This window comes from Netta rufina (assembly GCF_964035555.1).
Source record: "Netta rufina genome assembly, chromosome: 10".
NCBI lineage: Eukaryota > Metazoa > Chordata > Aves > Anseriformes > Anatidae > Netta > Netta rufina.
Window position 1 is genome coordinate 5,455,951 of NC_140133.1, and position 27,195 is coordinate 5,483,145.

Genomic DNA, 27,195 nt, shown 5'->3' on the forward strand with positions numbered 1-27,195 from the left:
GCTGTGCAGGCTGGGCAGATGTACGGTTCGGACTGTCAGGAGGTTTAAAATAAGTAGCGTAGGGTGAAGATCACAAAGCATTCTTCTGGTTTCTTGCTAGGCTTTGGGAGCTTGCTGTTTTGGGTAAAATCCTTGCAGCTTCCTGCCCCTACACACCTGCCCTGTCCAGGAGAGACAGTACTGGCAACTGAAAGTGAACTAGCAATATAAGGGCTCTTCTAGTTTTTTGTTTTTTTTTTTTCCTTGTGTACTTCCTCTTATTTCATATAAGGATGGGCTTGGGTGAGCTGGGACTTCTCAGCCTGAGGAAGAGAAGGCTTTCGGGGAATTGTGTCAATGCGTAAAAATACCTGGTGGGAGGACCCCAGGCTTTTCTCAGGGGGCCCAGTGATGGCAGGAGGCAATGGGCACAAATTCAGATACGTGAAACTCCATCTGAACACAGCAAAATCACTTTTTTTTTTTTTTTTAAAAAAAAAAAAACTCTGCATGTGGTCAAATTCTGGACCGGGCTCCTCAGAGAAGCTGTGCAGAGCTTGTGTTGGTGGAGGTGCTCGAAACCCAGCTGCCCCCTGGGCAACCTTTTGGAGCAGACCCTGCTAACTAATTGGAGCTTCGTATCTTTAACCAAGGCTTCTGCAGATTCCCTGGGAATTCCTCCTCTTGCACTTAATGCTTGTACACAAGATAGAGAGCCTCAGAGGTTTGCCTTGTTACCTTTTCCTTTCTTGTTTTTGGATCCAGGGGTTGTTGCAGTGTTTGAGTCAGCGAGGTGGTTGCTGTGTAAGTAAGGGCCCGATGGCTGAGAAGAAAGCGTTCAGGATGTACTTGCTGTTTACTTTAGTGAGTTTCAGCAGTAAAAGATTTTTATGACGTTTCTTGAATAAGAATGAGATTCTTTAGCTGTTACTGGCATGTTTGTCTTGGTTGTCTTGCAGCCTGGCCTTACACAGTGCATCTCATTGCCCTGAAGTGTGTAAACATCATGGAGGGCCCCGAAAGGTAGTAGAATAGAGAGAAGACAAGTTAACCCTAATGCAGATGTAATTCATGAAATAATCTGTTGGTTATTAATTTGGTGTGTATGTTTGTCTATTAAAGTAGTAAATCTCTCTTTTTTTTTTTTTTGTATTACTTTCCACAGATGATGTACTTCATCGTTTTGTCATAGGACTTCGTTCACGTAAAGGAGAACTAAAGGTATAAACCACTTTCTGTCTTTCCCTTCCTCTTTGCTCTGCCTCTTCCTTTCTTCCAAGTCCCCTGGTCACCGTTAGTAGGAATGGAACCTTAGCACACCGAGTTCTGTGCTTGTATTCCCTGACTACTGCTGAAATTTGCTTTTTTGTGTTTTGAAAAATTCCACAAAATTGGTATGATGTCTACAGCAGTTCCAGCATTTGCTTTACCAGAAGCGCGTGTTTAACTTAAGCTCTTGCTTTAGTCAGTCTCCGTGGATGTTTACTTTGTAGAGGAAAACCCCTCCCCGGTTTAGAACTTTATTGATACTTCTCTCTAAATAGCATTTGCCTTTCTCCCAACTACTGTTGTGATCTGTTGTGGGTAATGTAGACCTGATACAAATCAAGTCTGTGGCGTTATCTTTCAAGTGGTGAGGTTTTTGTTTTGGTTGTTTTGTTTTGTTTTTCTGAGATTGTACCTCTGAAACACTCTGCTAAATAAATAAATAAAACCCCACCCAGGTAAGAACTGTAATTTCTTAAAAGTATTTAGTGAGATAATGTAAGATAGAGTTAAACCGGAATGTAATTTTTCTCTTCAGGCACTAAGGACAGTGCATGTTTGGCATATATTAAGTAATTTTGCTTGTATTCAGTTGGTAAATTCTGCTTAGATTCAATTTTTATTTGCTGTTTTATGCAAGTTTCGTATACCTGTGCATTGGAAACAGTAAAAGAACATTGGTAAAACTGTCCAGGCACTTTGTAACTAAAATACTGGAGTATTACCACGTTAGGTTTGGTTCATATTGCAGATGCATACGTTGAACCATTCTCGGGTGCACATAACTGGCTATAAAATCCAAAGGGAATCATCAATTCTCATGCTGGAAGCTCCCAGAGATGTATCTTCAAGGTTCCTTCCAATCCTTTCTTGGTGCTGTTTGCCCCTACTCTCCCCTCGCCCCTCGGGTGTGGATTTGTACATTGTCCATACCCAGGCCCTTAAAATTGCAGCCCTGACCTCCCTGGGGCTCTGCTGGTTCTGGCTCAGGGCTCACATGTCATAAACTGAACTTACCAGTTGAAAACTGGCCGGGGTGAGTGCAGAGGACAGCTAACTCTTGACTCAGCTGGATCACTGAATCCTGCTCTAACTGAACAGATCATGCAGCATTATCTGCTATTCTGTAACATTTTTAATAGCAGTTGTGTTACGTTTGAACTGTACACAACAATTCAGACGTGCATAGCCTTCATAAGCTGCACCTCCCAGTAGTTATTTAATTAACCTAATCTTGGGCTGCCTTCCTTTTCAGCAAAGCTGGGGTTTGTTTAAGGAGCCATGGTGGTGTCCTCAGTGGTGCTTCGTTTCCTACATGCAGCTGGGGAGGAGAGAGCCGGGGCCTCTTTGTGCTGAGGCTCTCAGCAGCTTTTGTTTAATTCTGGAGAACTTGTGTGGGAAGGGCGTTTGGTGGATTGCTGACATTTGAGTAACTTTTTCATCCTTGCTGTAAAGTGGATGAGTTCCAGGGAACTCTAAACACAGTTTGGGGCTTTCATCCATACTTGAAACAATTCAAGCATGAGCAAGTTCAAAATGCAAATAAGCACATGTCTGAGAATGGACAAGCATTTTTTTCCACAAGTCTTGCTATCAGCTGTACATACAGAGGCTGCCTTGCCTGTAACGTACCATACACGTGGAAAGTCAAAGCCCTGCTCTGCGCTGCGCAGCCCCCTGAAGGGCTGCCTCCTGCCTGGGTCTTTCCTGGAGGGACGTGGAACTTCATGGAGAAGTTAACGTGGTGAGAAACAAGAAGTCTGAGGGTGGCAAGGGTGCCTTGTGATGTGACTCTGATACAGTCAGGTATAAGAAGCACTGTTCGGTATGCTTTTTGTTTCTAGCAGTGCATTTGAATTGACTAAATTGAATAGTGAGAGTCTGAAATATCATCTCAGCTGCAGTAGTCTGAGATGTAGGAGAACACCTTAAAGCCATGGAGTGAACACCTCTTGATATTTATCAATTTTGATTATAAGATAAATATTCTAGGGCATTATGCTTCAGGTAACAGTTACTAAATCAGCTTAGGTTTTACATCCTGCTGAATTCTGATGCTTTGTTGGCAAACCTTGGACATAAGTGCAAAAAAATGCATACTTTCCCAGCTTCCCTCATCCTTTTGTGACAATTCTAAAAGTAATTTTATTTCTATTTATTTATTGTGAATCTAAAGTCATCAACAGTACTTAACTAGAACTGTAAAAAGGTACGATCGAGTGCTTGGATATGCCCACAGCAGTTTTCTTGTTACCTGGGACTGTTCTTTGCTTTGGGAAAGGGAAGGGTTTGGATTTTGTATCACTTTCTGTTCTTTTAGATACCCGCAGAGTGTTCAGTGCTTCTGTTTCTTCTAATTGAAGGAATTTGGCTTTCGTAGGGAAAGTTACAGAGCTCGGAGTTTGAACTTGGTATCAACTCCCTGTGAAGAAATGGGTGACTGACAAGCAGGCTCTCCATGTGGAAAGGACAAGCCCAACAGATGTTAGCAGCAGGTGTTCAGGAAGAGTAGCCTGGAGCCATTGCAACCACCAGGAGGAGAGCAGGCACAAAGTAATCAAAGGTGCAGATAGCTTTTGTGATAAATACCTCATAACCAGAGCCCAAAATCCAGCCTAGGAACAGAAACTTATTAAGAAAGATGGTTTCCTATGCCTTTACTGAGAATTGGCATAGAAGGTGGTGCTTTTTGAAGAGCTCCATGATTGCAGAGCTGAAGTACCAGCATGGCGTGCTGCTTGTATTTGCTGTAGAGGAAATGCTTTTTATTTTCTTTTTAATCATGCTTTCAGAAATGCAAAATACCATTATTATTATTATTATTTTTTTAATGTTTTACACTTGTTCTGCTTTTCTCAGAAAAAAAAACAGTTTAGAACTTTGGGGCTGTAAAAGCAGAGCAGTATGATTTGGTTTATGCTTACTAGCCAAAGTTTTGATCTTAAATACAGAAAATTAATAGACTTGCAAAGGTTTAATCAGTCTGGAAGTGTATCAAACTGAGCGGTCGTATTCCGCACCGTGTTTTCCCTCCTTGAATACCTTCAAGTTATAGCAGCAACAGAATGATAAGAAATGAATGGCTGAGAAAAAGGTTAGAGAAGATGCTTAAAAGATCAGAATAACTGAGGTGGAAAGGTTGTATTTTGTGGGTCAGGGGTTTTTGTTTGTTTGTTTGTCTTTTTTGGACAATTACATTTAGGAAAAAAAAACTGTGTTTTTTTTTTTTTTTTTTTTTAAGTCAATTCTACCAAGAGGGACCTTGCTTTATGGTGTTCATCTCTTTAAATGCAAAACATCAGAAGGAAAATCCCCAGCCTTCTAGATGCACGCGAGATGTGCTTGGGTTGTTAAACCAACCCCAACTCTTGCCCTGTGTTTATGTTTGCGTGCATAACAGCTGTATTTATTAGGATAGGAATGGCTCTGTATTTTATCTTCTACAGCTATGTAAAACTATTTTTAAAAATGTAGTACCATATATCAGAGAAGACACTTCTTTGGTGTGGTGTTTTTATGTATTTATTTTTTTGCTGTTGTTTTGTGTTGCTTTTCCTAGACAATTGCTCACCCATGCAATATTAAATCAATTGAAAATTGCTGTATGGGAGGGGGGCTAAGAAAGACTCGGGTAAACATTAGTGAGCTTTCTCTCTCAGAGATGAAAACATTTCTTATAAGCAAATTTTAAAGCTTCTACCTTCTAAGAAAAGTTTTCATTTTGAAAGTTTTAATTTTTTTGAAAGTTTTCTCTTTTTTATCCTCTCGCTTTGCATTTATGTATGCCATTATGACTGTTGAGTTATACATTATGAGTATGACTGTTGGGTGTTTGCGTGGGTAAAAATGGCAAAGTGTGTATGTGTTTGTTGGGAGGAGGGAACTGTATTTACATTTTCTTTAAAAGGTTTTGGTATCTGTTTCAGAAATAAAGGAAAGGGCAAGGCACTTAAACTGAGCCTACTGAGAGGAGTTCAGCTTTGTACGCTGTGAACTTTGGGGCTGCCTCGTTACCAGCTTGGCACTCTTCAGGAAGACAGACTGAAGTTTGAACAGTTCAAACTAAAGGCTTTTGTGGTTCTAGAAAAAGTTAAAGTAACTTAAAGTATCTTTTAGATTTGCTAGATAGTTTGTAATGGACAGGATTTTGTTTTGACTCACTGCTTACTTTAGCTTTTACCGACCAAAGGATGCCTCTCCATGCTTCCATTTCTCCCAGCGTGAGTACGATACGCAGGCAGTTTGTCTTCAGTTTCTGATATTATTAATTAGGATTAACCAAACCTTGAAACTAGAAGTTGTTCTAGCAGACAAATTGATTCAGGAAAATGTGACTTTCACAGTAATTAAACCAGTTTTTTGTTCAGTGTTGGTTGTATTTGGAATGGGATTAAATTTTTCTAATGCCACCATTTGCAGAGTGTATTGGTAAAGCTTAGATAAGAGCAAATGTACTGCTCCCCAATGTCTGCTTTGATGAGGGGGAAAAAAGATTCCTGAAGTCTATTAAACATTGGAGTGTTTATCATTGGGCAGAGATTTTTCCACCTAATTGGTTTTGGAAATGAAGCTTTGGGACTGTTCAGTGAGGGATCTCTAGGAATTGCTTAGAGTTAGGTGTGTGCGTCACGTAGCCATTTTGTGCTTTCAATTTTAATGCTTGTACAAATTACTAATTATCAAGATCTGCCATCTGTGCAAAAAATACCAGGTAAAGATGCAGTCTTGGTCCCAGCACGTAGTACAGCTGTGGAAGGAGGAGGAATAGTGAGATTTTTTTCCATGCAGCCTGAGTGTTTAATGTGAAATAAATCACTAAATCAGTTTGCTACTGGTACTGATTCTAGAAGGGGATCAATATGCTCGTACTTTAATACTTAAAATAATATCTGAATGCTGTTGTTGCAGTTTTTCGGTTGTAGACAGACTGTAGTAATTTCCATGAAAGTGAAGAGTAGCAGGAAGAAAAATCTTAAAAAGATGTGTGAAAGCATTCAGCTGGCAATGGACTACTTGAACACAGTGTAAAGATCTACTATCTGGTAATGATTATGTTTCAAAAACAGGCTCGTAACTCATTTAAAGGAAGAAAAACTAGTTTTTCTGGAATAAGCATAAACTAAGAATGATGTATTTATGAAGGCAGCGTTACACAATCTTTCTTCCTTTGTTTTAAATTAAACTTCTCTTCAGAACATATCAGATAGCTTTGCACTGGGGTGAATTGGTGTGGATCTTGGAAGATTTCGAGTAAAAAATTTAGTTTCAGTGGAAGTGGCTTTCATGGACTGCTGTTTGGAGCAAAGTCCCCGTATAGATAAAGGAATCGGTGCTAGGGCACAAGGGACTGGGCACTGAAAGGCAGGCTACACCACTGCACGTCTTACGTCTTAGGGTGGCCAGAAGTGGGATCAACCCGTGTCCTGTTGGCTCCTGCTGTTGTGCTTCTTTTGGTATTCAGTGTGTGTATGTGTTCAGATGATGTGTGTACGTTGTGGGATTATACATTTTTCATCAGTTCAAGTAGTTGCCATTCTCTTACCTCACACTGGTATGTGAAACGAGCTGTTTGTGTTCAGAATTGGTATTTATTTATATAGTTTTCTAAGCTAGTTTCCTCTGTGCTAAAGGGCAGTGGAAAAGTGAGTAATTCTTCACTTATTTCTTAAGGAGCAGTCGTTTTGGCCCCGTTCTGTCCGGATAACAGCCCCAAGACCAGTGGCTGGTGAGGAGGGAAGGTGTGTGGTGGCTGCCCGTGTCCTGCCAGAGTCCCGGTGTTCCTGGCTGGGCTCCTGGAGGCCTGACGAGTCCCTCCAACGAGCCAAGGAGGTCGAGAACAGAGTTGTCACAGTTCACAAGTTCTCTGTCTCTCCTCAGACACCAACGCTTGTCCTCTGCAGCAATCTACATGTGCCGTGTAGGCTCTCAAGAACATGACACTAGGGCTGAACATGAGAGCGCTCCTGCAGCAATTTGAGCCCTGCCGGGCACCCCGCTCTTCCCTCTGCCTTTTGTCGCAAGGCTGCCACCAAGATGCAGAGGCACAGACCTCAGGGGCTTGCTTGCTCAGGAAGGCAGGAATAGAGTCTTCCATTTTTATTTGCTTGTAATGCTGTTAGTGTAAGGTTCTTTCACAATCGTTTCCCATTTTTTTTCTTCCCTATTTGCTGCCCAAGCTCCTGGAGTCCCTCCCAGGTTTGATGTGAAGTTACCCAGTAAGCTCAGTCAGCAAGGACTCAGGTGGGTTTGCTCAAGTAAATCTCCCTACAGCAGATGAACATTACCTTGACCTGCAGCAGTTTATTCCTATTTTCTGCCACTTTGCAGTGTTAGTTATAAGAAAAGGACATACATGACTGCTGCCTCCTCTAGCTTATATATGTATGAATTGCTGATGAAAGCTGCAGCTACCTCAGTGCTGACTGTTCAGAGCCTCTGAATGTACTGCGTTTCCTTGAGCAAAACGCTTACACGAGGCAAAGCTCCTAGGAGAGAGAAGGACGTGACTGCACGATGCAAGGTACTGCTGACATTTGTATTGCGCAGCAGGCTGGTAGCAGTTGATGACCTTGTTTTTGTAATTGTGTGTACAGCAGGCTCCAAATTCACTTCTGTGGGTAGGCCCTTCTGTGGCCTCAGCAGCCTTTGGTACTGGGGCAGGGCGCTGCTGGAGTAGGGAAGGACCTTTTTGTGGTGTGAAACCCGGCTTCTGTCAAGATGCAAGTTCGAATTTTTTTTTGTCATTTCCTGTTTTCACTTGAATTCTTCAGGAAACGTTGGCAGCATGACAAAATAAATTAATGTTGCGTTGTTGTCAGCTGACTTGAGCAGTAGCAGCAGGGAGGTGTTGGTGTTGCCCGGCTGTTGTGCACCTCAGCGTGCTGGCAGAGAAATCCAGCCGAGCTCTTGGCTTGGTTTGTCCTGTGCAGTACCCAGAAATCTGCAATAAAGAAGGATTCCCCACAGTGTGGGTAAGTGGAGAGGAGGACAGAGAACAGACTAATTGGGTTTCATCTTAATATTCTTATATAGCAATTTACTCCCATTCTTTTTCTTGCTGCTGTCTAATTACTCTTGTAGCTATCTGTAAGCTCAACGTAGTTGTTGCTATTTTATGTACCATTTTTTCTCCTTTCTGTTTCCTAGGTATAGGAAAATACTTACGAATGCTTGGATTGTTGTACTTGTAGTTGGTTCTGCATGCTGAACTCTGTTGTTTTGCTCACTTTGATCTCCACTTCTCCCTCCTTTTTTCAGAACTCCTCTGTCTTCCCAGTCCTTGTTCCCACCAACTCTAAGACCGCTGTCATTAACGTGCCATAGGTTTAAAAAAGAAATAATTTAAAATATCTAAATGCTACTAGGTCTTGATTACGTATAGAGCTTTAGATATCAGTGGCATTTTAAGGTACACTATGAACCTTTGAAGCAGTGGGCCTGCAGAGCTGGTGGCACTGGTGCAGGAGTGTCGACGGCAGGCAGGGGGATGTGTGTGCTCATGTCTGTGGCCACTGGGTACGCCTGCAGTGAAAGAAAGGTTCACCAGCTAACCTGTAAGACCCCGCTGGCATGGAGCGTAAGAGGCCACAGTGTGGCACAGAGAGTGGAGGTGTGGGGTTCTTAATGGGCATGGAGAAAGGTGAGGTGGTTTTGGTACACAACAGATCTCATGGGAGAGGGGACAAGCAAATGTACCAGTTGCCTTAGAAATAAAAGGGAGCACAAAAGACCTTTTATTTATGCACCCTGTGTCTGTTTCCTTGAAAAGTACACACAAGAAAAACTTCTCTATGGTTTAGAGCCTGACATCTTTCGCATCTCCAAGCTTCTGACCTGGTGTACCAAGGCTGAGCACAGACCCTGACAGGGCGATCTGCTTTGGGTTAAGAGTGGTTCATGAGTAACTTCAGGTGCAGTTTGTGAGCGGGTTGACTGCCTGAAGTTTGCTCCGGTACAGTTTTGGCCCTCTTCAGCTGCAGTCTTTCAGCAGAACCAGTGCTCACCTGACCCCATGGGTGAGCTGGTGGAGAGATTTATAGGGAAGAAAACAGGTAACTTTTTCACTGAGTATGTTTCTTGCAAACTTAAATTAATTCGATTTGTCGTACAAGTTCAGGAAATAGTACCAGTTCCAGTACCAGTACTGCTACAGTAGCAATACTGTAGGATCAGTACTGCTCTTGCTCTCATTGCCATCTTTTTAGACTTGCCATCTAGCCATCGTTGTTGCCTAGTTAATGAGATCAGTCATCTTGCTTGCTAATGTTCTGTGCCTGTGGACTGTTTCTAGAAAATATAAACAGGACGTGACAAAAACATGTAGGTGGTAAGAACACACTACAGAAGTGTGCTTTTCAGAGATTATGGGAAAATCTTTTCCCATAGTCTTTTGGGAAAGAAGATTACTTCTAGGCCAGAGAATGGCACCGGAATTATGCCGTTCCTTTCTGTATGATGTTGTTTCACTGAAATTTGAAACAGAAACCTGATATAATTCCTCCCATGAATATTTTTAGCAGTATTACATGCAGTGGATTTGTTACATAAATTAAAAGATACGTAGAGAATGAGGTAGGTAGTGGTTTACTAAAGAGAGGGAATGGATTCTTTTTCCTTCTCGCTTCTGCTGCAGTCTGCACGCAGTGGTAGGTGTTTCACATCAACCAGACCCTTTTCTTGCAGGGTGTTGGTCATGGTTCCTTTCTAGGTACTGGTCACATCTGGGTGTAGGGCTGTAGCAATGTCGAGTGCTTACCAACCTTTTTGTAGCTGTGCTTTGAGTGGAACCTCTCTGAAACTAAAAGTTTATACTTCTGGACATCCCAAAACGGACACTTAACACCAGTGGAGATGTTTTCCGTGAATTCCATTACTTCAGCTCTTCAGCTGTAGCAAACAGCCTTTTTTCTCTGAGCAACGTGTGTGTCTGTTTGGGGTGGGGGGAGCACACAGTCTCTATCATGGGTGCTGGGCCTGAAATGAATTGGAGGGTTCAAAGAAGCACAAAACGAGATTGAATAACTGCTGGTAGGTGTTCAGTACAGGCGTGCCTGGTGTTCTGCACTGAGTTGTTGGTGGCTTTAGGAAACAGCAGAGGTCTCTCAGTGTAGGCTTTACTGGGCCATAAGGGGATGGAATTAAGATTGTTTGGAAGACCGTTGCTTTGGTACTTCCTGGCTGACTTGTTTTTTGATTTAACAGCTTTAATATGACTTTCTTTCCCCTTCATAGAGGTGAGCAGGAATATAGTGATTGTGCACAAGGCCTAAGACTAAAGCTGGCATTAATCTACTAATGTGGCAAAAGTACACTGGGTAGTGCTGAATATCAATTTCTCAGATGTTTATAAAGGGATGCATTTTTTGGGTGGTTAATAAGCTACCAAGCTTATTTTCACTATTCCATTATTGCTATTATTATTACTATTACTGCAAGCTTGGTAATGAGTCTGACTACTTTGCAATTTGGCAAGGATTACATTTCAAATTTCAGAACTGTTTCTTACTTTGCTTAGTTTTGAATAAGATGCATTTGGAATATGATTTGGAGTTCAAACTGTACTGGAGTTGTAAGAGCTGGGAAAAAAAATACCTTTATCATTATCCCTGAGTTTGCAAAAGTAGTACTGGGTACACATTTAGCAGTGTGCAGGGGTGTGTACGTGTCTCTGCACTTGGAGATGCTTATGTTGAAATGTCACTGAGTGTTGCTACTCTTTTCAAAACAAACAAACCACAAAAACAGAAAGGAGGACCCAAGCCAGCCCCCCAGAGTCACTGATAAAAACAGATGTATTTTTTTTTTCCTAATGTTTATTATAATTTCTGTTGGGCCTCTTTTTCTGTCTTAAAATATACAATGTGCTAATGCTTGCATACCATATCTTGCACACAGGACTATTCTTTTGGCCTGCAGCTAGCATTTAACTACCTTCAGGCATCAAGTGTCTAAATTAAGATGATGGTAAACTGCTGCTTGGACACCAGAGATGCAGTGAGAATGGAATTACACATATATGCCCGATGACCTGTGAATGTACAGAAAAGCAAATGCTTTCAAGACTTGGGCTAACTTTGCAGATGTGGGTGAACTGTACGATGTATATTTTAATTTTCCCTCACTCTCCTAATTTTGTTGTTTTTCAGACTGCATCAATGGAGCACATTCAGGGAGCTTGGAAGACTATCAGTAACGGTTTTGGACTCAAGGATTCAGTCTTTGATGGCCCAAACTGTATTTCGCCGACTATCGTCCAGCAGTTTGGTTATCAACGCCGAGCATCTGATGATGGCAAAATATCAGATACTTCTAAAACGAGTAATACCATTCGGGTTTTCTTGCCCAACAAGCAACGCACAGTGGTAAGTCTGTGTTACTTTTATGTAAGAAACGTAGTACTGTTCCCATTGCGAGTACTATGACGTGTATTTGGCAGTAGAAATACCAAGCTTCACAAAAAGGTCTTTCTGTGTTTAAATACATTGTCATCAGTTTTCTAATTCTAGAGGACACATTTTGAAAACAGGATGGCTGTATTTTGAGCACCGGTGTTTCTCAGTGCTGTATTTTTTGAATGTATGTGAGCAAGACATGTTGCTTAAATATTTAACAGTAAAAGAAAACAATTGGCTGATGTAAACAATTATGCCTGTGTGAAGTAAATTGTAGTCATTTCTGTCACCATTTTCTTCCCTTAAATGTCCACAGTGAAGTATGGTAGATAAAGCTGAAGTAGAACTTTTTGAGGGAACACTGCTATGAGATTTTCTACAGCTGAGTGTACCAGCAATAAATACAATCTTAAGCAAAGTTTCCTGAAGTTTGAATTAAGTCTTTTTCTATATTTAAGGTAATTCCATTTGTCTGCATTTCTATTGCTTTTATAGGCTACCTACATGTAAAAGTGCTGTATAAAATTGTTTCACAGAAACTTAGTAAGAAATTAAAAAGTTATAAAATGGCTTCAAAACTTCCTTTGCTCAAGCATGCAGGAGCAGAAAACATGCCAGTCCCAAATGTTGGCTTAACATGCAGGGAATTAAATGGGAGGGCACAGCAGTCTGTCATTAAATAAGTCAAGTATATTTGTGTATTTATTAACTTAAAATGCGCAACTGGTTACTTTTATACTGAAACTTCTAGGGAAAAGAAGAGGAGGGGAAAAAAAAAAACACTTTTATTTTCCAAAAAAAATTAAACTAATTGTGCCATCATTCATTACAGTCTTTTTCCTTTGGTCACAGGTAAATGTGCGAAATGGGATGACCTTACATGATTGTCTTATGAAGGCACTTAAAGTAAGAGGTCTGCAGCCAGAATGCTGTGCAGTTTTTCGGCTTGTTTCTGAACCAAAAGGGTAAGTCCATAATGTTACAAGTGAAACTGTCAGCTAGATCATTTTAAAATCTTGTTTCTGGAATAGCAGCAATAACGCTTAATTTCCCTGTTTTACTAATTTATTTTAGAAGTGCAGTTTGATTGTGAACGCTTCCATGTTGATTTCTTTACCTTACTCTTTTGTCTCTAGGGCAAAACCTTAAGCTTCCTGGGTATTAAAAAGTTTGACTTTGTTTTCTAGCTAAGTATTAAATGTGTTCAAAATTGAGGGGTACACTCAAGTTGCTGGTATCCTTTTATAAAGATTTTTGCCATGCTCTAGTTGAAGTGATGTGATATGACTTCATATCTGAGGTGCAGTTCTCGTGTGCATTTGTAGTTTGTAAAGTTCAGTGCTAGAAATTCTTGGCCAACTTAAATGAAGATCTCCTCTGTGTGCTCAATTTTAAGGCTCTGCATTCCTCTACAAATTTTCAGTATTTGGATTTAAATCTCACTTCAGGTATTCCTTATTTTTTGTAGGACCGGGGATGCTGCTATTAAATACCAAATGATTCTTTTACAAGCTGAGGGAGTGAAGGTATCTCATGGAGTTAATACATTTAACTTCACACCTCGAAAGGCGTGGGCTTAATGCTCTTCTAAGCCTCAGTCATGAGGCAGTCATTTGTGGGTTTATGTCTCTATGTAACTGAGTCCATTTTGAGGTCACAAGTAACTTCAGTGCTGAAGCACATAATACAGCTTTCATGTCACTAAGTCATAATTCATAATTTCTTTTGTTTTGTTTATAAGGGTATTTCTGCGACTCCATTATAGTTTTTAGGTGTCTTAGTTCAAATAATTTTTATATCTAAATGACTTACATGTTAAAAACAGACATAAAAAGAGTTGAATTGCTATGGCTTCGAAGTTGCTTCTAATGTTTTTATGTTAAAGAAGTGAAATACAGCTTACTATAAGAAATTAGCTGCGCTTTTTTGTATTTGCTTTCAGTTTATTCAAGAAAGCTTGCAAAACATAGATCATTGATGAGACATAACTTCTTATCTCCTAAATAAATTTGTCCTCTCCACTTTTTCTTTCAGTAAAAAAGTGCGTTTGGATTGGAATACTGATGCTGCCTCCTTGATTGGTGAGGAATTACAAGTGGACTTTCTTGATCATGTTCCACTCACTACACACAACTTTGTAAGTATTTCTTTTTATGTATTTTGATATAAATTATACCAGTTTAACTACGCATTTAGTCAAAGAATGTTTTAGGCATTAGGTGCCTTTTGGTTCTCTAAGCAGGGGGAAATTTCAGACGTGATGATTTGAATCCTTCCCCCACTCCCCATGAACTGAATTTGCTAAATATGAAATATCAATTGATGATGGAGTGTCAGAATCTTACTTACGTTTAGTGGTTCATAGGTATCGGAGACTTTAAAAGCTTGTGTTACACATTCATCAGTGGTCAGATGATTGCTGTTTTTATTACTTGGGCTTATATAAAAAAGTTTCTGTAACTGTTGCATTAAAATATCATGTCTTTAGAGCCCTGAATTGGGAACTGACTTGAATTTTCAGTCTCTTCTGTCTAATCTGTTTTTAAAAAAAAAAAAGGCTCAGCAGCCTTATGGATCTGTTGGCAATTGCACTGAATTTACAGGGGTGCTGTTAATTCTGCAAGGTCATGGAGTTACTCTGTGAGCTAATGCTGCCTAGTAATTTGACAGCCTCTCTTTTGGGAGAGGTAAGATTTGTTCAATGGAGAACAAATGAATAGAGCTAATGAATGATCTCCTCTTTCAGTTTTCATGATACTTTGTAGACAAAACAACAAAAACATCAACAAAAAACAATTCCCACCCCATCCAACTCTTTTGTACTTACGAAGTACAAAATGGTGATTTTGAATGTTTGAACATTTTGTCCTTCTTCTTCTTTTTTTTTTTTTAAATTATTGATTAAATAATGCCATAAATGTTTGTAAACTTTCCAGGTGTCCAACCAAACTGGAAATACATGCAAAAGTGCTTGAGTGTGATTCAAAGTTCAGTAACATTTTGGGGGCACTGATAACGTTTTATCCTTGCTTTTATTTATGTCAAGCTCGAAAGATGTTCATCTCAATTGACTAAGAGAAGCTAGTATCTTGCATTAATCGTTCATTGTGTTTTCTAGGCTCGGAAGACATTTCTAAAGCTTGCTTTCTGTGACATCTGCCAGAAGTTCCTCTTAAATGGGTTTCGATGTCAGACATGCGGTTATAAATTCCATGAGCACTGCAGCACTAAAGTTCCAACCATGTGTGTGGACTGGAGCAATATCAGGCAACTCTTGTAAGGACTGTTTCTTTTTAATAGCAACAGTAACTCTGTGACAGACAAGCGCTTTTTCTTTAATCTTTTATAATAGAGGTGAATTTGGATCTTTTTTTTTTTTTATTAATCTTTTATTATAGAGGTGAATTTGGATCTTGGGGAAGTGTAATCACTTTCATCGAGTTCCAGACCGTGTGTATTGACTTCATAAAACAGCCAGCAATGACTGTCTGTTCCCAGGTGAAGAAGGCCATTTATATGCATTTTGTTATTGCTGTAAATTTAGATATTCTGGGACAAGCAAACAAAGTTCCTGAATGAACAGGCAGGTACTATAGTGCCCTTTTGATTCAGCATGGGAAGGCATCCTAATTCCTCTTGCGTAATACTTGCGTTAGAAGAAGAGAAATCGTGGTTCAGCTGGTTTTTAGCTGTTGGAAATGTGAGTGTTTCAGGACTGCCAGTGCCTTCCACACCCTATTGAAAATGAATGGAACAGTGAGAAAAGTGATGAAGGATAATACTTTCATAATACCAGTTAGAAAAAAATGAAGATCATTATGTTAAAAGTTCTTGTATCCAAAAGTGTTAAAATCTATAAATGGCTTTATGTCTTGATTAGTGATTGCATTTTTTTAAAACAACTGGTCAAACAGGTATGCATTTGCTTCTGCTGATTAGTAATTGGAATTTAGGATGATTGTGACTGCCTGGGTTTAATAAAAAATTTGGCTTCAAGTACTCTGTCAGGAAAGTCTGAAGTCTTGCAGATTTGTATCTGAAGTTTAGTAAGAACACATGAAAGTCTGATGGGAGTCCGATGACATAGTTTTTAGTCATATCATACAGAAGGAAAACTTGATGTAAAGACAGGGACATGTTCATGAAGTTAATTATGCCGAAAAGAAACAGCCCTTTAAATTCTCAGTTTTAAAGAGCATTGTACAGGAGGTAGTGTAGCAGTTGAATTTGTAATTGTTTTTGTTGATATTTCAGATTGTTCCCAAATTCAAATATCAATGACAGTGGTGTCCCTGCACTACCTCCCTTGACAATGAGACGGATGCGGGAGTCTGTCTCCCGGATACCTGTTAGGTAAGCTAGTATTTCCTGTCATTTCTGTTTTGGGAAATACAGTTGTTTAAAAACAAAATACAACAACAACAACAAAAAAGAAACACCCCCAACTACTTGAAAATAGAACAGTCACATAGAAGGTTGGGATAAATGTGCAAGGCAACACCACTTCGTCATAGATGATACATAATGTCCTTCCTTGCTCTTAGATTCAAGCAAAGCATTGATTGGGAATCTATATTTTTAATTTTTAGTCCTTAGGTTTTAAGTGAGGATATTAAAAGGCTTGTGGAGACATTTGTGTTTTTGACTAAGAAAATTTGAGGATCCCTTTGGTTTTGTGTGAATCAAATCTATTTCATCTGATCAGGTAGTATACACGTAAGGGTTAACTCACTTATTATACGTGACTCGAATGTGTAAAATAAAATAAAGTCCTGACGTTATGACCATTAATAAGGGATTAAAGAGAGAACAGTGGAAGCAGAAAATATTGTTCTTTTGAAGAAAGTTCTGAGACCTAGCAAGAATGTTCCTGTAGTTCTAAATGCTGGAATAAATCTTATTTTCTTCCAAAGGGGCCTGTCTTCTGATCCTAATTTGTGCCTGTATTTTTTTCCTCTAAATTCTAGAGCCTGAAGAAGGCAGGCCATCTTTTGTTTTTTCTACATCCCTTTGAAAAAATCTTGACCTATTCAGGAATGAGACACAGAGCACGTAGCTGACTTGCAAATGGTTCTGTTTGTTTATTTATTTCCTTTAGCTGGAACTACATCAGTAATTGATTTTGTTCTCTTTGCTGTCTTACTCTATTTCCAGTGTTACTGAACAATGACTTCTTAACTATACTTTTTTTTGGTGAAGGTTGGTTTTGGTTAAGCTACCTGTGTGATTTGTAATAAATAGGGCTTGATTGACATTAGTTGTGATTTACAACTCTTCGTTGAACTGGATTTTACTGTTGGCCTCTTTTTAACCAGTATTGGGTTTCATGACTTCCTTGCTGGCTGTTCTGTGTGAACAGTTGAACAGTCTTGCAAACTTAAAAACGTAGGGCTTAGCAGTAAAAAGTACCTTTTAAGCTGTTCATTTAATAAGCTTGAAACGAGTGGTTTGTTTAAATTTAACAGGTCTGAATGAATCCAACAGAGTTAGTAATTTATGTAATTTATCAGTATTTTAAATGAGATTTGATGGGGATTGAGGTGAACCATGGCAAATTTTATAATGGCAGATGTACACTTGGAGGTACACACCAGATCAGTGGTGTGTTTCTAAGCTGAAGTGAAAATAATTCAGCTCACCAAATGCTTTAGTTAGCACGTTAGTCCCAGCTTTTCCTGTGTTTGAAATCCTGTGTACGTTGTTGCTTTGGGACAGGCTATGCTGAACAGTATTTTTCAACTGCTAGACGGGGCGAAAAATAACCATAACCACTTTCTCTCTTTTCTTCCCAGTTCCCAGCACAGGTATTCTACACCTCATGCCTTTACATTCAACCCATCAAATCCTTCCAACGAGGGCTCCCTCTCCCAAAGACAGCGATCTACATCCACCCCAAATGTCCATATGGTTAGCACTACAATGCCTGTAGACAGCCGGATAATTGAGGTAATGCTGAGAGGGATGGAATATCACACAGTTAAACTACAACTGTAAATTGTGACTATCTGATAGTCCAGGATGTCCTGTCCAGTCCAAAAACACTTTTTTCTTTGCTTCTGTCATTTGTGTACAGTTTCCCTTGTAGGCTGTGATGAAGAATATAGGTGATAATTGCCTAGAAAGTTGATAGCTCATTTGCAGTCTACTAAAATTCTAGGTAGATTTTGGTGTCTGTAAAGACATGGGGGAGCTTAACAATCAAGTTTCACATATCTGAAAAGAAAACAAGCTCTGTTTTTCTGAAAAAGTATGCATTAATGGGCATATTTTAAAATGTTCTTAGGGACTTATAAATCTGGATTATCTGGGGGGCTAATGTTTGTTTTTAAGTCAGGCTGGAGGTGTAAGTCTAGATATTATACTTCTCAGAGTTTGAATCCTCTAGTCAAAGCTTACTGACAGTAGGTTGTGTGTTACACCAATGTGTAACTGATGGGGATTCCGGGCTCATGTGTTAAAACCACCTGTATCTTGAGAATCCTTCTGCTGTTACTTGATTACAAGAATACTTTTTTTTTTTTTTTTTTTTTTTCCTTCTCCTACCTTAGAGCCTTAGACTGGCAGCACTGAGAGAGAATTCTTTGAAGTGAGGCCTAAAGAGTTCTTTTTTTTTTTTTTATTATTATTATTATTATTTTTAAGTATTATTTGTTTGTGTAAGGGAGTGGTTTGCAGGAAAGGCTTGCAGAAAGAAAGTGATGAATTGCAGAACTACAGAAAACATGCTGGTTTTTTTTTTCCCTCTGGAGTAGTTTAAAAACTCCTTAGGCCAAACCAAATCCTTTGCTGAGTTTACTTGCATGTTTCTTCAGCTGTTAGCTTGTAGGCTTCTTTGAAATATGAAGGCTTTCTTCAATGCTCCAGAGAAGTCCTCTGGATCTTTGGTGGAAGTGAAGCAAAGTGCACTGCAGCCCCATGAAGATTTTCTGGTGAGAAGCTTTGTGGCAGCAGGGTTTCATGGGGAAGATATCATTCCCTATAGGCTTGCAGCTTGCTCTATTTTTATTTTTTTTTAACTGCTTCAGAAGCCAGACCTACTGTCTTCTACGGCACACAAAAAACGAAGCAGTCCAGAAAGAGAATATAAATTATTAAACATGGTAGTGTAACGAGCCTTTGAGGAGACATTGCTTTTTTTGTCCTTTATGCATAGCAGTAAAGAAGGAAATGATTTCTATTCTGCCTCTTCTTAATAGTGTAGAGGATTGAATAAAAAAAGAAAGGAAAAAAAGATAGTAAATACCTTTAGATATGCTATGGGAAAGGCCACCCTACTGAAGGATTTTACGAGAGGTTGAATAATATATTTTTCGGCTTGAAGAGGAATAATTACTTAAATGTTTCATTGCACTTAATTATCATATATCAAACAACTTAGGTTACATTTTCTTTCGTTTATCCTAACATTTCATTATATTTTTTTATACTTCCTCTGTTCTGTTCTTTTATCTCTTACTGTGTTGGCCTAGAATAACAGCCTGAATGCTTCTCCCAGTTCCTGGTGCAGACGATTTTGTTTGAGGGGAAGAGTAGGTATTTCCTTGGTGCCTTTTGTTTTCTTGTGATTAACAGGATTGCTATAACTTGTAAGCCATGGCAGTGTCCACATGAAGTGTTTAATTTGGAGTTGATTTAATGAAAGTCTTTGTAGCATGTTCATACTTAAATACAGAGGACAACAATTGAAAAAGGCAAATTGATAGAGGAGCTTCATTTTTAGTTAGGCGGGTGAAGCCATACTACTGTGATACTTATTATAAACTTGAACAGGCTTGGATTAGAGATGCATTAGGTCATGCAGATTTTTAAGTCTAAAACCTTCTCAAATACATCTGTTGTGTGGCTGTTTTTCTCTGGAAACTATTTTGTTGAACTTAGCTGTACAAAAGCCTAGATTAGGAACATGATGTACTTCACATCAAAGCAAAGGTGACAGGCTGCAGCACTGGTGCATGGTGTTTTTTGTGCTGTAAGAAAAACTCTGGAGAACACTTTTGGTTCGTTTGCTGTAGAATTCATAAACAAAAACCATATTATTCAAATCAGGACTGAAGTTCAACAAAAATACCTTTCTTCTTGGATAAGAGCTACTTATATGTGACTACGAGAGCAATTGAAAATTATTTAGTGATTCTTTGCCAGCTTGAAAGAAGTTATGTTCTCAGGCTGATGTAGAAAAACGCCCCTTGTAATTAATGCAGGTTCCTGAAAATAACTTCATGGTCCTCAAAATGGACAAAGGTAATAGTTCGCAAAAATTCTTCTCTGTTAGTTTATATAGATTTTAATTCACTCAGGCATAGAGTAGAGGAGTTCTGCAAGAATACACTGTTTAGAACTCAAGCCTGGGAGAATACAGCTAACTAGCTAGAATGATGCATTTCGTGAATGAATCTTTACTAAGGATAATTTGGGCTAATTTGAAAACTCTGTGGTGCAATATCAGCTTGTTCTGTCCTCCTGTGAAGTCTTACATTTGTTATTCTACTAATTAGTTAGAAAGTTTGAATTGACTTCTATTAACTTTTACAGTGTTTAACATTTCTGTAGTGCATGTTCTTGCTTTGTACTTATACAGTACCTGGATATTTTACCTTTCCTGTATGTTCTTTGGGATAATACATAGCAGGTGAGAAAAGTTGTGAAGTCATGTTTGTCAGAGCTTAGTTTATCTTGTGCATGGCTGTAGAGTTGTGTTGTAAAGTGCCTGTGGCATGAGGTGAGAGCTGTCATACTGTACCAACTAGTGAGCTGTGTAAGAACATGCTTTTCAAATATCATCAAACTTTAATCTGTGAAAAAAATGTTTTGAAAAGGAGCTGTTTTTTGTATTAGAGCACAAGATGTAGCTTATTATGTGTTGAAATATCTCTACCGTACTATTTCAAGATGTATGTTGACCTGGAATGCTTTCGAGGCTCTTTGAAGTTTCCTATTTATAATCCAAAACCTTTTTGAAAAATTGTCCCCTGGAGATACAGGACCATGACATGAGCTATGTTCAGATCTGAAATGCAAGCATGTACAGCAACAGAGTGCTGGGAATGCAGAAAGTATTTCTGGTGTTTATTCTTGTTCGATGTCTTCCACTCCCCCCTTTTTTTGATAGTAATACCTTTTAATATGCTGTGAATATTTTTAATATGTTGTAAAAATTGAAAAAGTGCATGCTTCATAGCAAATAGGGTTCTTATAACTAGAAAATAACTAAGCTGTTATCTTTTAAAGGGTCTTGGTTAATATCGTATGATACTTGATCAAAACTATCAAGAAGTATTTCAACACAACTACTTGTGCTTGTTTCTTTGTATGCTGCTATGTACTTACTAACTCTTGATCTATCTTCTCTGTTTCAGGATGCAATTCGAAGCCATAGTGAATCAGGTATGGTTTCAATAATAATAATAATAAAAGTGTAGTGTTATTTTGTGTGTGTTTTATGGTTCATAACTATTTTATTCTATTTTTATATTTAAGCTTCACCCTCTGCTCTGTCTGGAAGTCCTAACAATATGAGCCCAACTGGCTGGTCTCAGCCCAAAACCCCAGTCCCAGCCCAAAGAGAGAGAGCCCCTGGATCTAATACACAAGAAAAAAACAAAATTGTAAGTAATTTTTACTATTTTTAACATTTTAAATATGTAAAAGAGTTCTTCAGTTTGAGGGTTGTGATTTTTTTTTTTGAAGTAAGTTTCTTAAATATTTCAGATGTCTTCAAAAACTTGATTATTTGAACCCACAATTATTTGTTTTTCTTGAGGTCATAGATCAGGGTTTAAGTTCTTAGTGTGGAAATTAAAGATAGTTTCCTAAGCAGTTAAAGTCTTCCAGGAAGAATACATTTTGTATTTCTTCTATGAAAAAAAATAGTTTGGGAAATAATTAAATGGTATTCTGGAAAATAATTAAATGAATAAATAAAGAACGTGTATTAATATTTTCTTTGGTTATCTATTTAAATTTTTATTTCATTTAGTGTTGTTAGGTACCCCTTTTGCCTATCAAAACTGAGAAAAACAGAAATGCAAGCTACAGAACAAAATCCTCAAGGCTTTAGTGCATCCTAATTTTGTGTGAATGAAATTATTTAATCTTGGTGCATATATTAATGTATATAATCTACTTGATTAAATAATTAACTGAAGCTATGCCTATTTTTGTTCCAGAGGCCTCGTGGACAAAGAGATTCCAGTTATTACTGGGAAATAGAAGCAAGTGAAGTCATGCTTTCTACAAGAATAGGGTCAGGTTCTTTTGGAACTGTTTACAAAGGCAAATGGCATGGTAAGTTCTTGTCTTCTCAAAATGTTGATACTGTAGAAGGACAGTAATCTAGAAAACAGTAAAACTGTTTTAATGGTGCTGTGTGCATATCTACCACCAAAGGTCCTAGGTGAGAAATACTAATTTCCTAATTTTAACATTGGAAAAACTAAGACACATATCAGACATCAAAATCTGAATCTACCAACTGCTATATCCATGTCTGTTATATTGGATCCAGCATTATTTTATTTAATACCATGTTCTGAAATTTCACAGCAGGATGTTGAATTAAATTTACCTTTTTTCATTTTAATACCTCTGTGGTTTAATTTGCTTAATTATATTCAAGGTGGCAGGGGAAGGAAATAACTATAAGTTGCTTTCACTGTGGATTATTTCTAAGGGAAAAACATGGTTAATGTGAGAGTTCATAATAAAAGGTTGCTGGAATACTTCAAAAAGAAGCACACTGCAGAACTACAGAACTAGATTCCAAATTCAGAGCATCTGATATAAAAAGAAACACAACACAAAGCCCTTGAAACACAGAAATCAAGAGGGGGGAAAAAAAGTAAGATGTCACTAAACAAGGTTATAAATGTGAATTTCTTGTGAATACTTTTTTTACCAAAACATTTGCAACTATTTTTGGTGTATCAAGAACTTCATGCGTTAAACGGGAGCTGTGTGGAGCTGCAATTTACAAATGACCTTCAGTTGTGTGCACAAAATAGCTGTATAACTATCACCTAATTCTATATAAGTAAGATTCAGTGTCTTGTTTGAGTAACTGGATATAGTTCTCCTGTTTTCGGGGAAAAGATGATGTTAAATTACCAAAAGACAACAGTTTGATTTTATGAATTAATGTCAGCAAAGCAAAGTAACTGAAATCATTCTTTCCTTTTTTTTTTTTTTTTTTTAATGTTGCTGACTTCCTGTTAAAGTGAAATTCTAGGACAGCTTTTTTTTTTTCTTTTTGTTTTTGTTAGTTGTTTTTGTAACCGTCAGTTGCAGTGTTGTCTCGAAAGATTTAAAAGTGTATTTCTTGCAAGTCTTTTCCATTTAGAATTGTAGAAATGGGGAGTTCACAGTGCACAATTTAATGAAGTGCAGATTTTTTTAGTAACCTATTCTAATAGTACAAATGCAGCAATAAAACTGTCTTGGTGAAGCTAAAGGAAATCAAGTATTGCAGATTGCTGCAAACTTAAACAGAAATTCTGGGTTCAGGTAGAGATGTCAGCTTTCCTAACATGCTCAGCCACGAAGGTCTGTTTGCACTGTATGTTTGGAGAGCACCTAAGAGCTGTTAAGAGAATGTGTACAACTGTGTGTAAACTGTATTAGGTTTCCACTAAGATTCCCTGACTTAGTCTTCCAAAATAAGAATTAAATTTATCAATTTCATTGATATGATAGTGTCAAGGGCAGTCTTGCTATGAGGAGTGCATCTCTAGTTGAACAGGTATCTTGCACTTCCATACTTTTCCAGATTGTTCTGATGGTTAAGTACTAATTTTAATATTTGCACCGCTTCTGTTACAGACCTCATTTGGATCCTGTAGTGTCCTGTAGCATGCTTCTAAATTTAAAAGGAGGAAAGAGAACCAAGGCAGTTTAAATGGGTTGGAAGACTACCTTTCATAAACACTCATTTCCCCTTTGACCCTGGTAATCAGTTCTAGGTTTTTGGTGGTTGGGGGGTGGTGGAAGCTAATTGTCTTCAGATTGCTGCTAAACAAACAAGTGCTATTGTGTATTTCTTTCTGTAGAGGAAACTGCTTGGGGAATACCATGCAGCCTAAAAAAGTGTGGCACCTGATTCGATAAATAGTGTGAAACTAAAAACATCACTTAATTAGTCGAGCAAGGATCATAATGGAGAATATGTTGAAAAATAATATGAAAATACTTGGTTTATAATCAGTGGATGCTGCATCCTTGTCTTGGCATATCCTAGCAATATACTTCACGTACTGAGAGACATCTGTTGGTCTTGCATTGTATATGAACGGTAGTTGCAGTATGTACCAGGTACTTCACGGGCTGGTTTTGGTAGTCATGTGAGACTGGTTGTCTTTCTACCAATTAATTTTTTACCGTTCTGGTGTGTAAACAGAGAGGTCTCTTAAACTATAGAAAAAAAAATTCATACTGAAAATGTGAGATGATTCCTTTTAGGAAGATGCTGAAGGATGGAATATGAAGTACATTGCGTTTATGGAAGTTAAAGGAAGAAGATATAAATGTACAGCAATGTGTTCAATACTTGCACTTCTTTTCTGTAAATTGAAATTATACAGTAACTACAGTGGAAGGTACTGCAGTTTCCATCAGGGTACTTTCTCTGAAACTTTCAAGTACCAGTCTGCATATGCTTTTTGTATTTTGCATCTTTTTTAATTGAGCTGTTAGTATTCCTAATGTCTTCAGCTGATCATTATGTTCTAGAGAATATAAAATTCTCTAAAATATTCTGTGTTCCATGTGTATCTTGGAAGAGAGACCATATTAAGAATGAGTTGATTGTGGTAGCAGAGAAATCTGTCGTTCTAGGGATTTTTTCTGTAGTGTAGGTGGTGGTGCTGCAATGCGAAGTGGCAGCAGCCCCCAAACGGTGCAATAAGCCTATCTGAGAAGAGAGCTGCTCTCAAATTTCTCTGCTTGTATGTGCACTAAGAGTAAGTTTCAGTTTTCCTGAGCCCCTTTTACCTTCTTGGGACGGTGTCAAGGCAAGTTTACCCCCTCTTGAATTATAAAATGTTCTGTCCATCCATAGTTAATACGATTTTGGTGTTTACATATTTCACTGAGGAATCGGTGGGTCTTGCTGTTGGTGGCTTTACTTGTGTTAGAACAGTCAGCTTCATTCTACTGTTGTACCTTTTTGATCAATTCAGTTTTACTGTTTTCTACATGTACACTGTAAAGCTTTTTACAACTTTATTCTGCGGAAATAGTCCTTAAACAGATAGGACTGAGACGTCATGTATGCATTCCTTTCTGGATTACCCTTCAACAGACACTGAAATTTAAACCAAGCATGTGCACTGACATCAATTCAAATGAATCTTTTAGGAAAAAAAATATATCAGCTTAAAGAACAGTAAGATACTTTACTTAGACCCCAAGTTGTTACTGAAATCTTAAAATCAGTTATATTGTTCATAATTTTTCTGCTATTCCTGAACAGAATATTTATTCCTCCCGTTCCTGAACCTTAGCAGTTGGGAAATTTATGTACAAATCAGGGAACGGTTTGGGTTGGAAGGGACCTTTCAAAGCCACCTAGTCCCTGGGAAGGGACACGTGTCACTAGATGGGGTTGCTGAAAGCCTTGTCCAGCCAGACTTGGAATGTTCCCAGTGATGGGGCAACCACAAGAAATCTGGGCAACCTGTTTCAGTGTCTCAGCACCCTCAATATAATTCTAGAAGATTTTTTTTCATTGTAAATGAACCTTCTTGCAGTTTAAAACTGCCATCCCTTTTCCTGTTACTACACAATGTGGTAACAAAAAATAATAATAAAAAAAAAAAAGTCTTCCTCTATCTTCCTGTTGAAGGGCTGCAGTAAGGTCTCCCTAAAGCCTTTCCTAGGCTAAACGCCCCCAGCTCTTTCAGCTTTTCTTCACAGGGAGGTGTTCCAGCCCTCGGATCATTTTTATGCTCCTCCTCTGGATGTGCTCTCACAGGTTCACCAATGTCTCGTACCGGGGAGCCCAGAGCTGGATGCAGTGCTCCAGGTGGGGCCTTGGCAGAGCAGAGGACCCTGGGATGCATCTTGTCAGGTCCCATGGACACGTGTGTTCAGGTGTCTCAGATAGCCCTGAACCTGACCTTTTTTTACGATGGGAGCGACTTTGTTCCCCCAGGCCCTACCCTGAGATTCAGGGACTTGAGATGTTTATAAGTAAAAATAAATATCCAGCTTTAGGATAAACAGAGTTCGTATGTATTTAAAAAAAATAAAAGTTTATACACACACACGTATATGGTAAGGCTGGATATAAAAAGGATAGTGATGAGACTTTGCGTACTGTTTGGAAGCCAAGAGGCTCTGTTGTGACTATGCTTGAAGTAATATGCTGAGAATGCAGCTACACTAAAAGATCATCTTATGAAACAGCTGTGACTGCACCCATTTGAGATTTTAATAGCTTCAAATCCTGCAAAAAAAGCATACATTTAGTTCTAGCCAACTATATCTGTTAAAAAATAGAAGGGAAGCATGTTGAACAATTAATGGCTTTCATTGCTCTCAAATTCAGGTAAATGAGTTGTGTGGTACTACAGAAGTTCAAGTGCCTGCAGGAAAATCCTGACCTATGTACAGATTACTAGAGGTGTGCTGTGTGCAACCTAGGGATTTTGCATATACCGTAAAGTACCATTATTTATTATTTTTGGAAAACAAAGGCATTTTAAATAATTTTTACTGTAAATGTGTTTTCAGGGGATGTAGCCGTGAAGATACTAAAGGTTGTAGATCCAACCCCAGAACAGTTCCAGGCTTTCAGAAACGAAGTGGCTGTATTAAGGTGAGTTCGCAGTTTCTTTGCTACGTTTTGTTATGTGATGGTGCTGTATTTACCTACTACCTCTCCTTTAAGCCATCTTACCCAATATTCTATGTTTGATAGGTAGAAAAAGCAGATCTCCAGAGAAAAACAACAGAAAAGAGAGCATATGGCGAAACCCCTGAATACTCTTGTAGAGCTGTGAGACACCAGCAGTAACTCAGTGGTTCTTCACTGAAATTTGTTTGAAAATTTGAAATCTGAAATTTGTTTTTTTCAGATAATTAATACTAACAACCATAGTCCTTCAGGTCACATTTGGCATGTAATAGCAGGTGAAGATTAACAAATTCTGCCATAATGCTCATCACCAGATAGAATATTCAATCTGTACCTTTTTTAAATTGCAGCATAATTCCCTTGTATCCATGGGAATAATTCCCCTGATCCATGTAACTTTCCATGTATTCTGCTTTCAAATACTGGTATTGTAATGTCTAGTTAAAATTAAAGTAACTAATTTTAATACTGAAATGAAGTAACTAATTTTAAAACTGAATCCTGCAACTGAACCTGTTAGAACATATAGGAACTGTATTTTTCATCTGTTAACTCCTTTACAGGTTATAATAACCCTTTAGTTTCCTATTGGGATTCAGTCTTATATTTTAAGTTGTCACTTTTTCATAGCTTTCAGGGAGATTTTTATTATTTCAGTCATTTATTCTAATACCACTTGCAAGTGTAACTGTTGGTTACTAATTTCAAAAA

At 38.4% G+C, this 27,195-nt stretch overlaps 1 protein-coding gene across 7 annotated transcripts in view; it reads left to right on the forward strand.

Moving 5' to 3' along the window:
- Positions 1–27,195, forward strand: part of RAF1 (Raf-1 proto-oncogene, serine/threonine kinase) — a 77,694-nt gene that overhangs the window by 39,695 nt on the left and 10,804 nt on the right. For 3 of the 7 annotated variants that reach the window (XM_084292569.1, XM_084292568.1, XM_084292570.1), the window contains 12 exons: positions 1,145–1,200; positions 11,391–11,606; positions 12,489–12,601; positions 13,671–13,773; positions 14,755–14,912; positions 15,891–15,989; positions 17,429–17,582; positions 19,106–19,165; positions 20,993–21,020; positions 21,114–21,241; positions 21,803–21,920; positions 26,361–26,445. In XM_084292569.1, coding sequence (XP_084148695.1) covers positions 11,400–11,606; positions 12,489–12,601; positions 13,671–13,773; positions 14,755–14,912; positions 15,891–15,989; positions 17,429–17,582; positions 19,106–19,165; positions 20,993–21,020; positions 21,114–21,241; positions 21,803–21,920; positions 26,361–26,445 — 1,253 coding nt within the window. In that variant the 5' untranslated portion in view covers positions 1,145–1,200; positions 11,391–11,399. Of the gene's footprint in view, positions 1–983; positions 1,003–1,144; positions 1,201–11,390; positions 11,607–12,488; positions 12,602–13,670; positions 13,774–14,754; positions 14,913–15,890; positions 15,990–17,428; positions 17,583–19,105; positions 19,166–20,992; positions 21,021–21,113; positions 21,242–21,802; positions 21,921–26,360; positions 26,446–27,195 lie in introns of those variants that run through there. The other 4 variants (XM_084292571.1, XM_084292572.1, XM_084292573.1 and 1 more) reach the window with 4 other exon arrangements.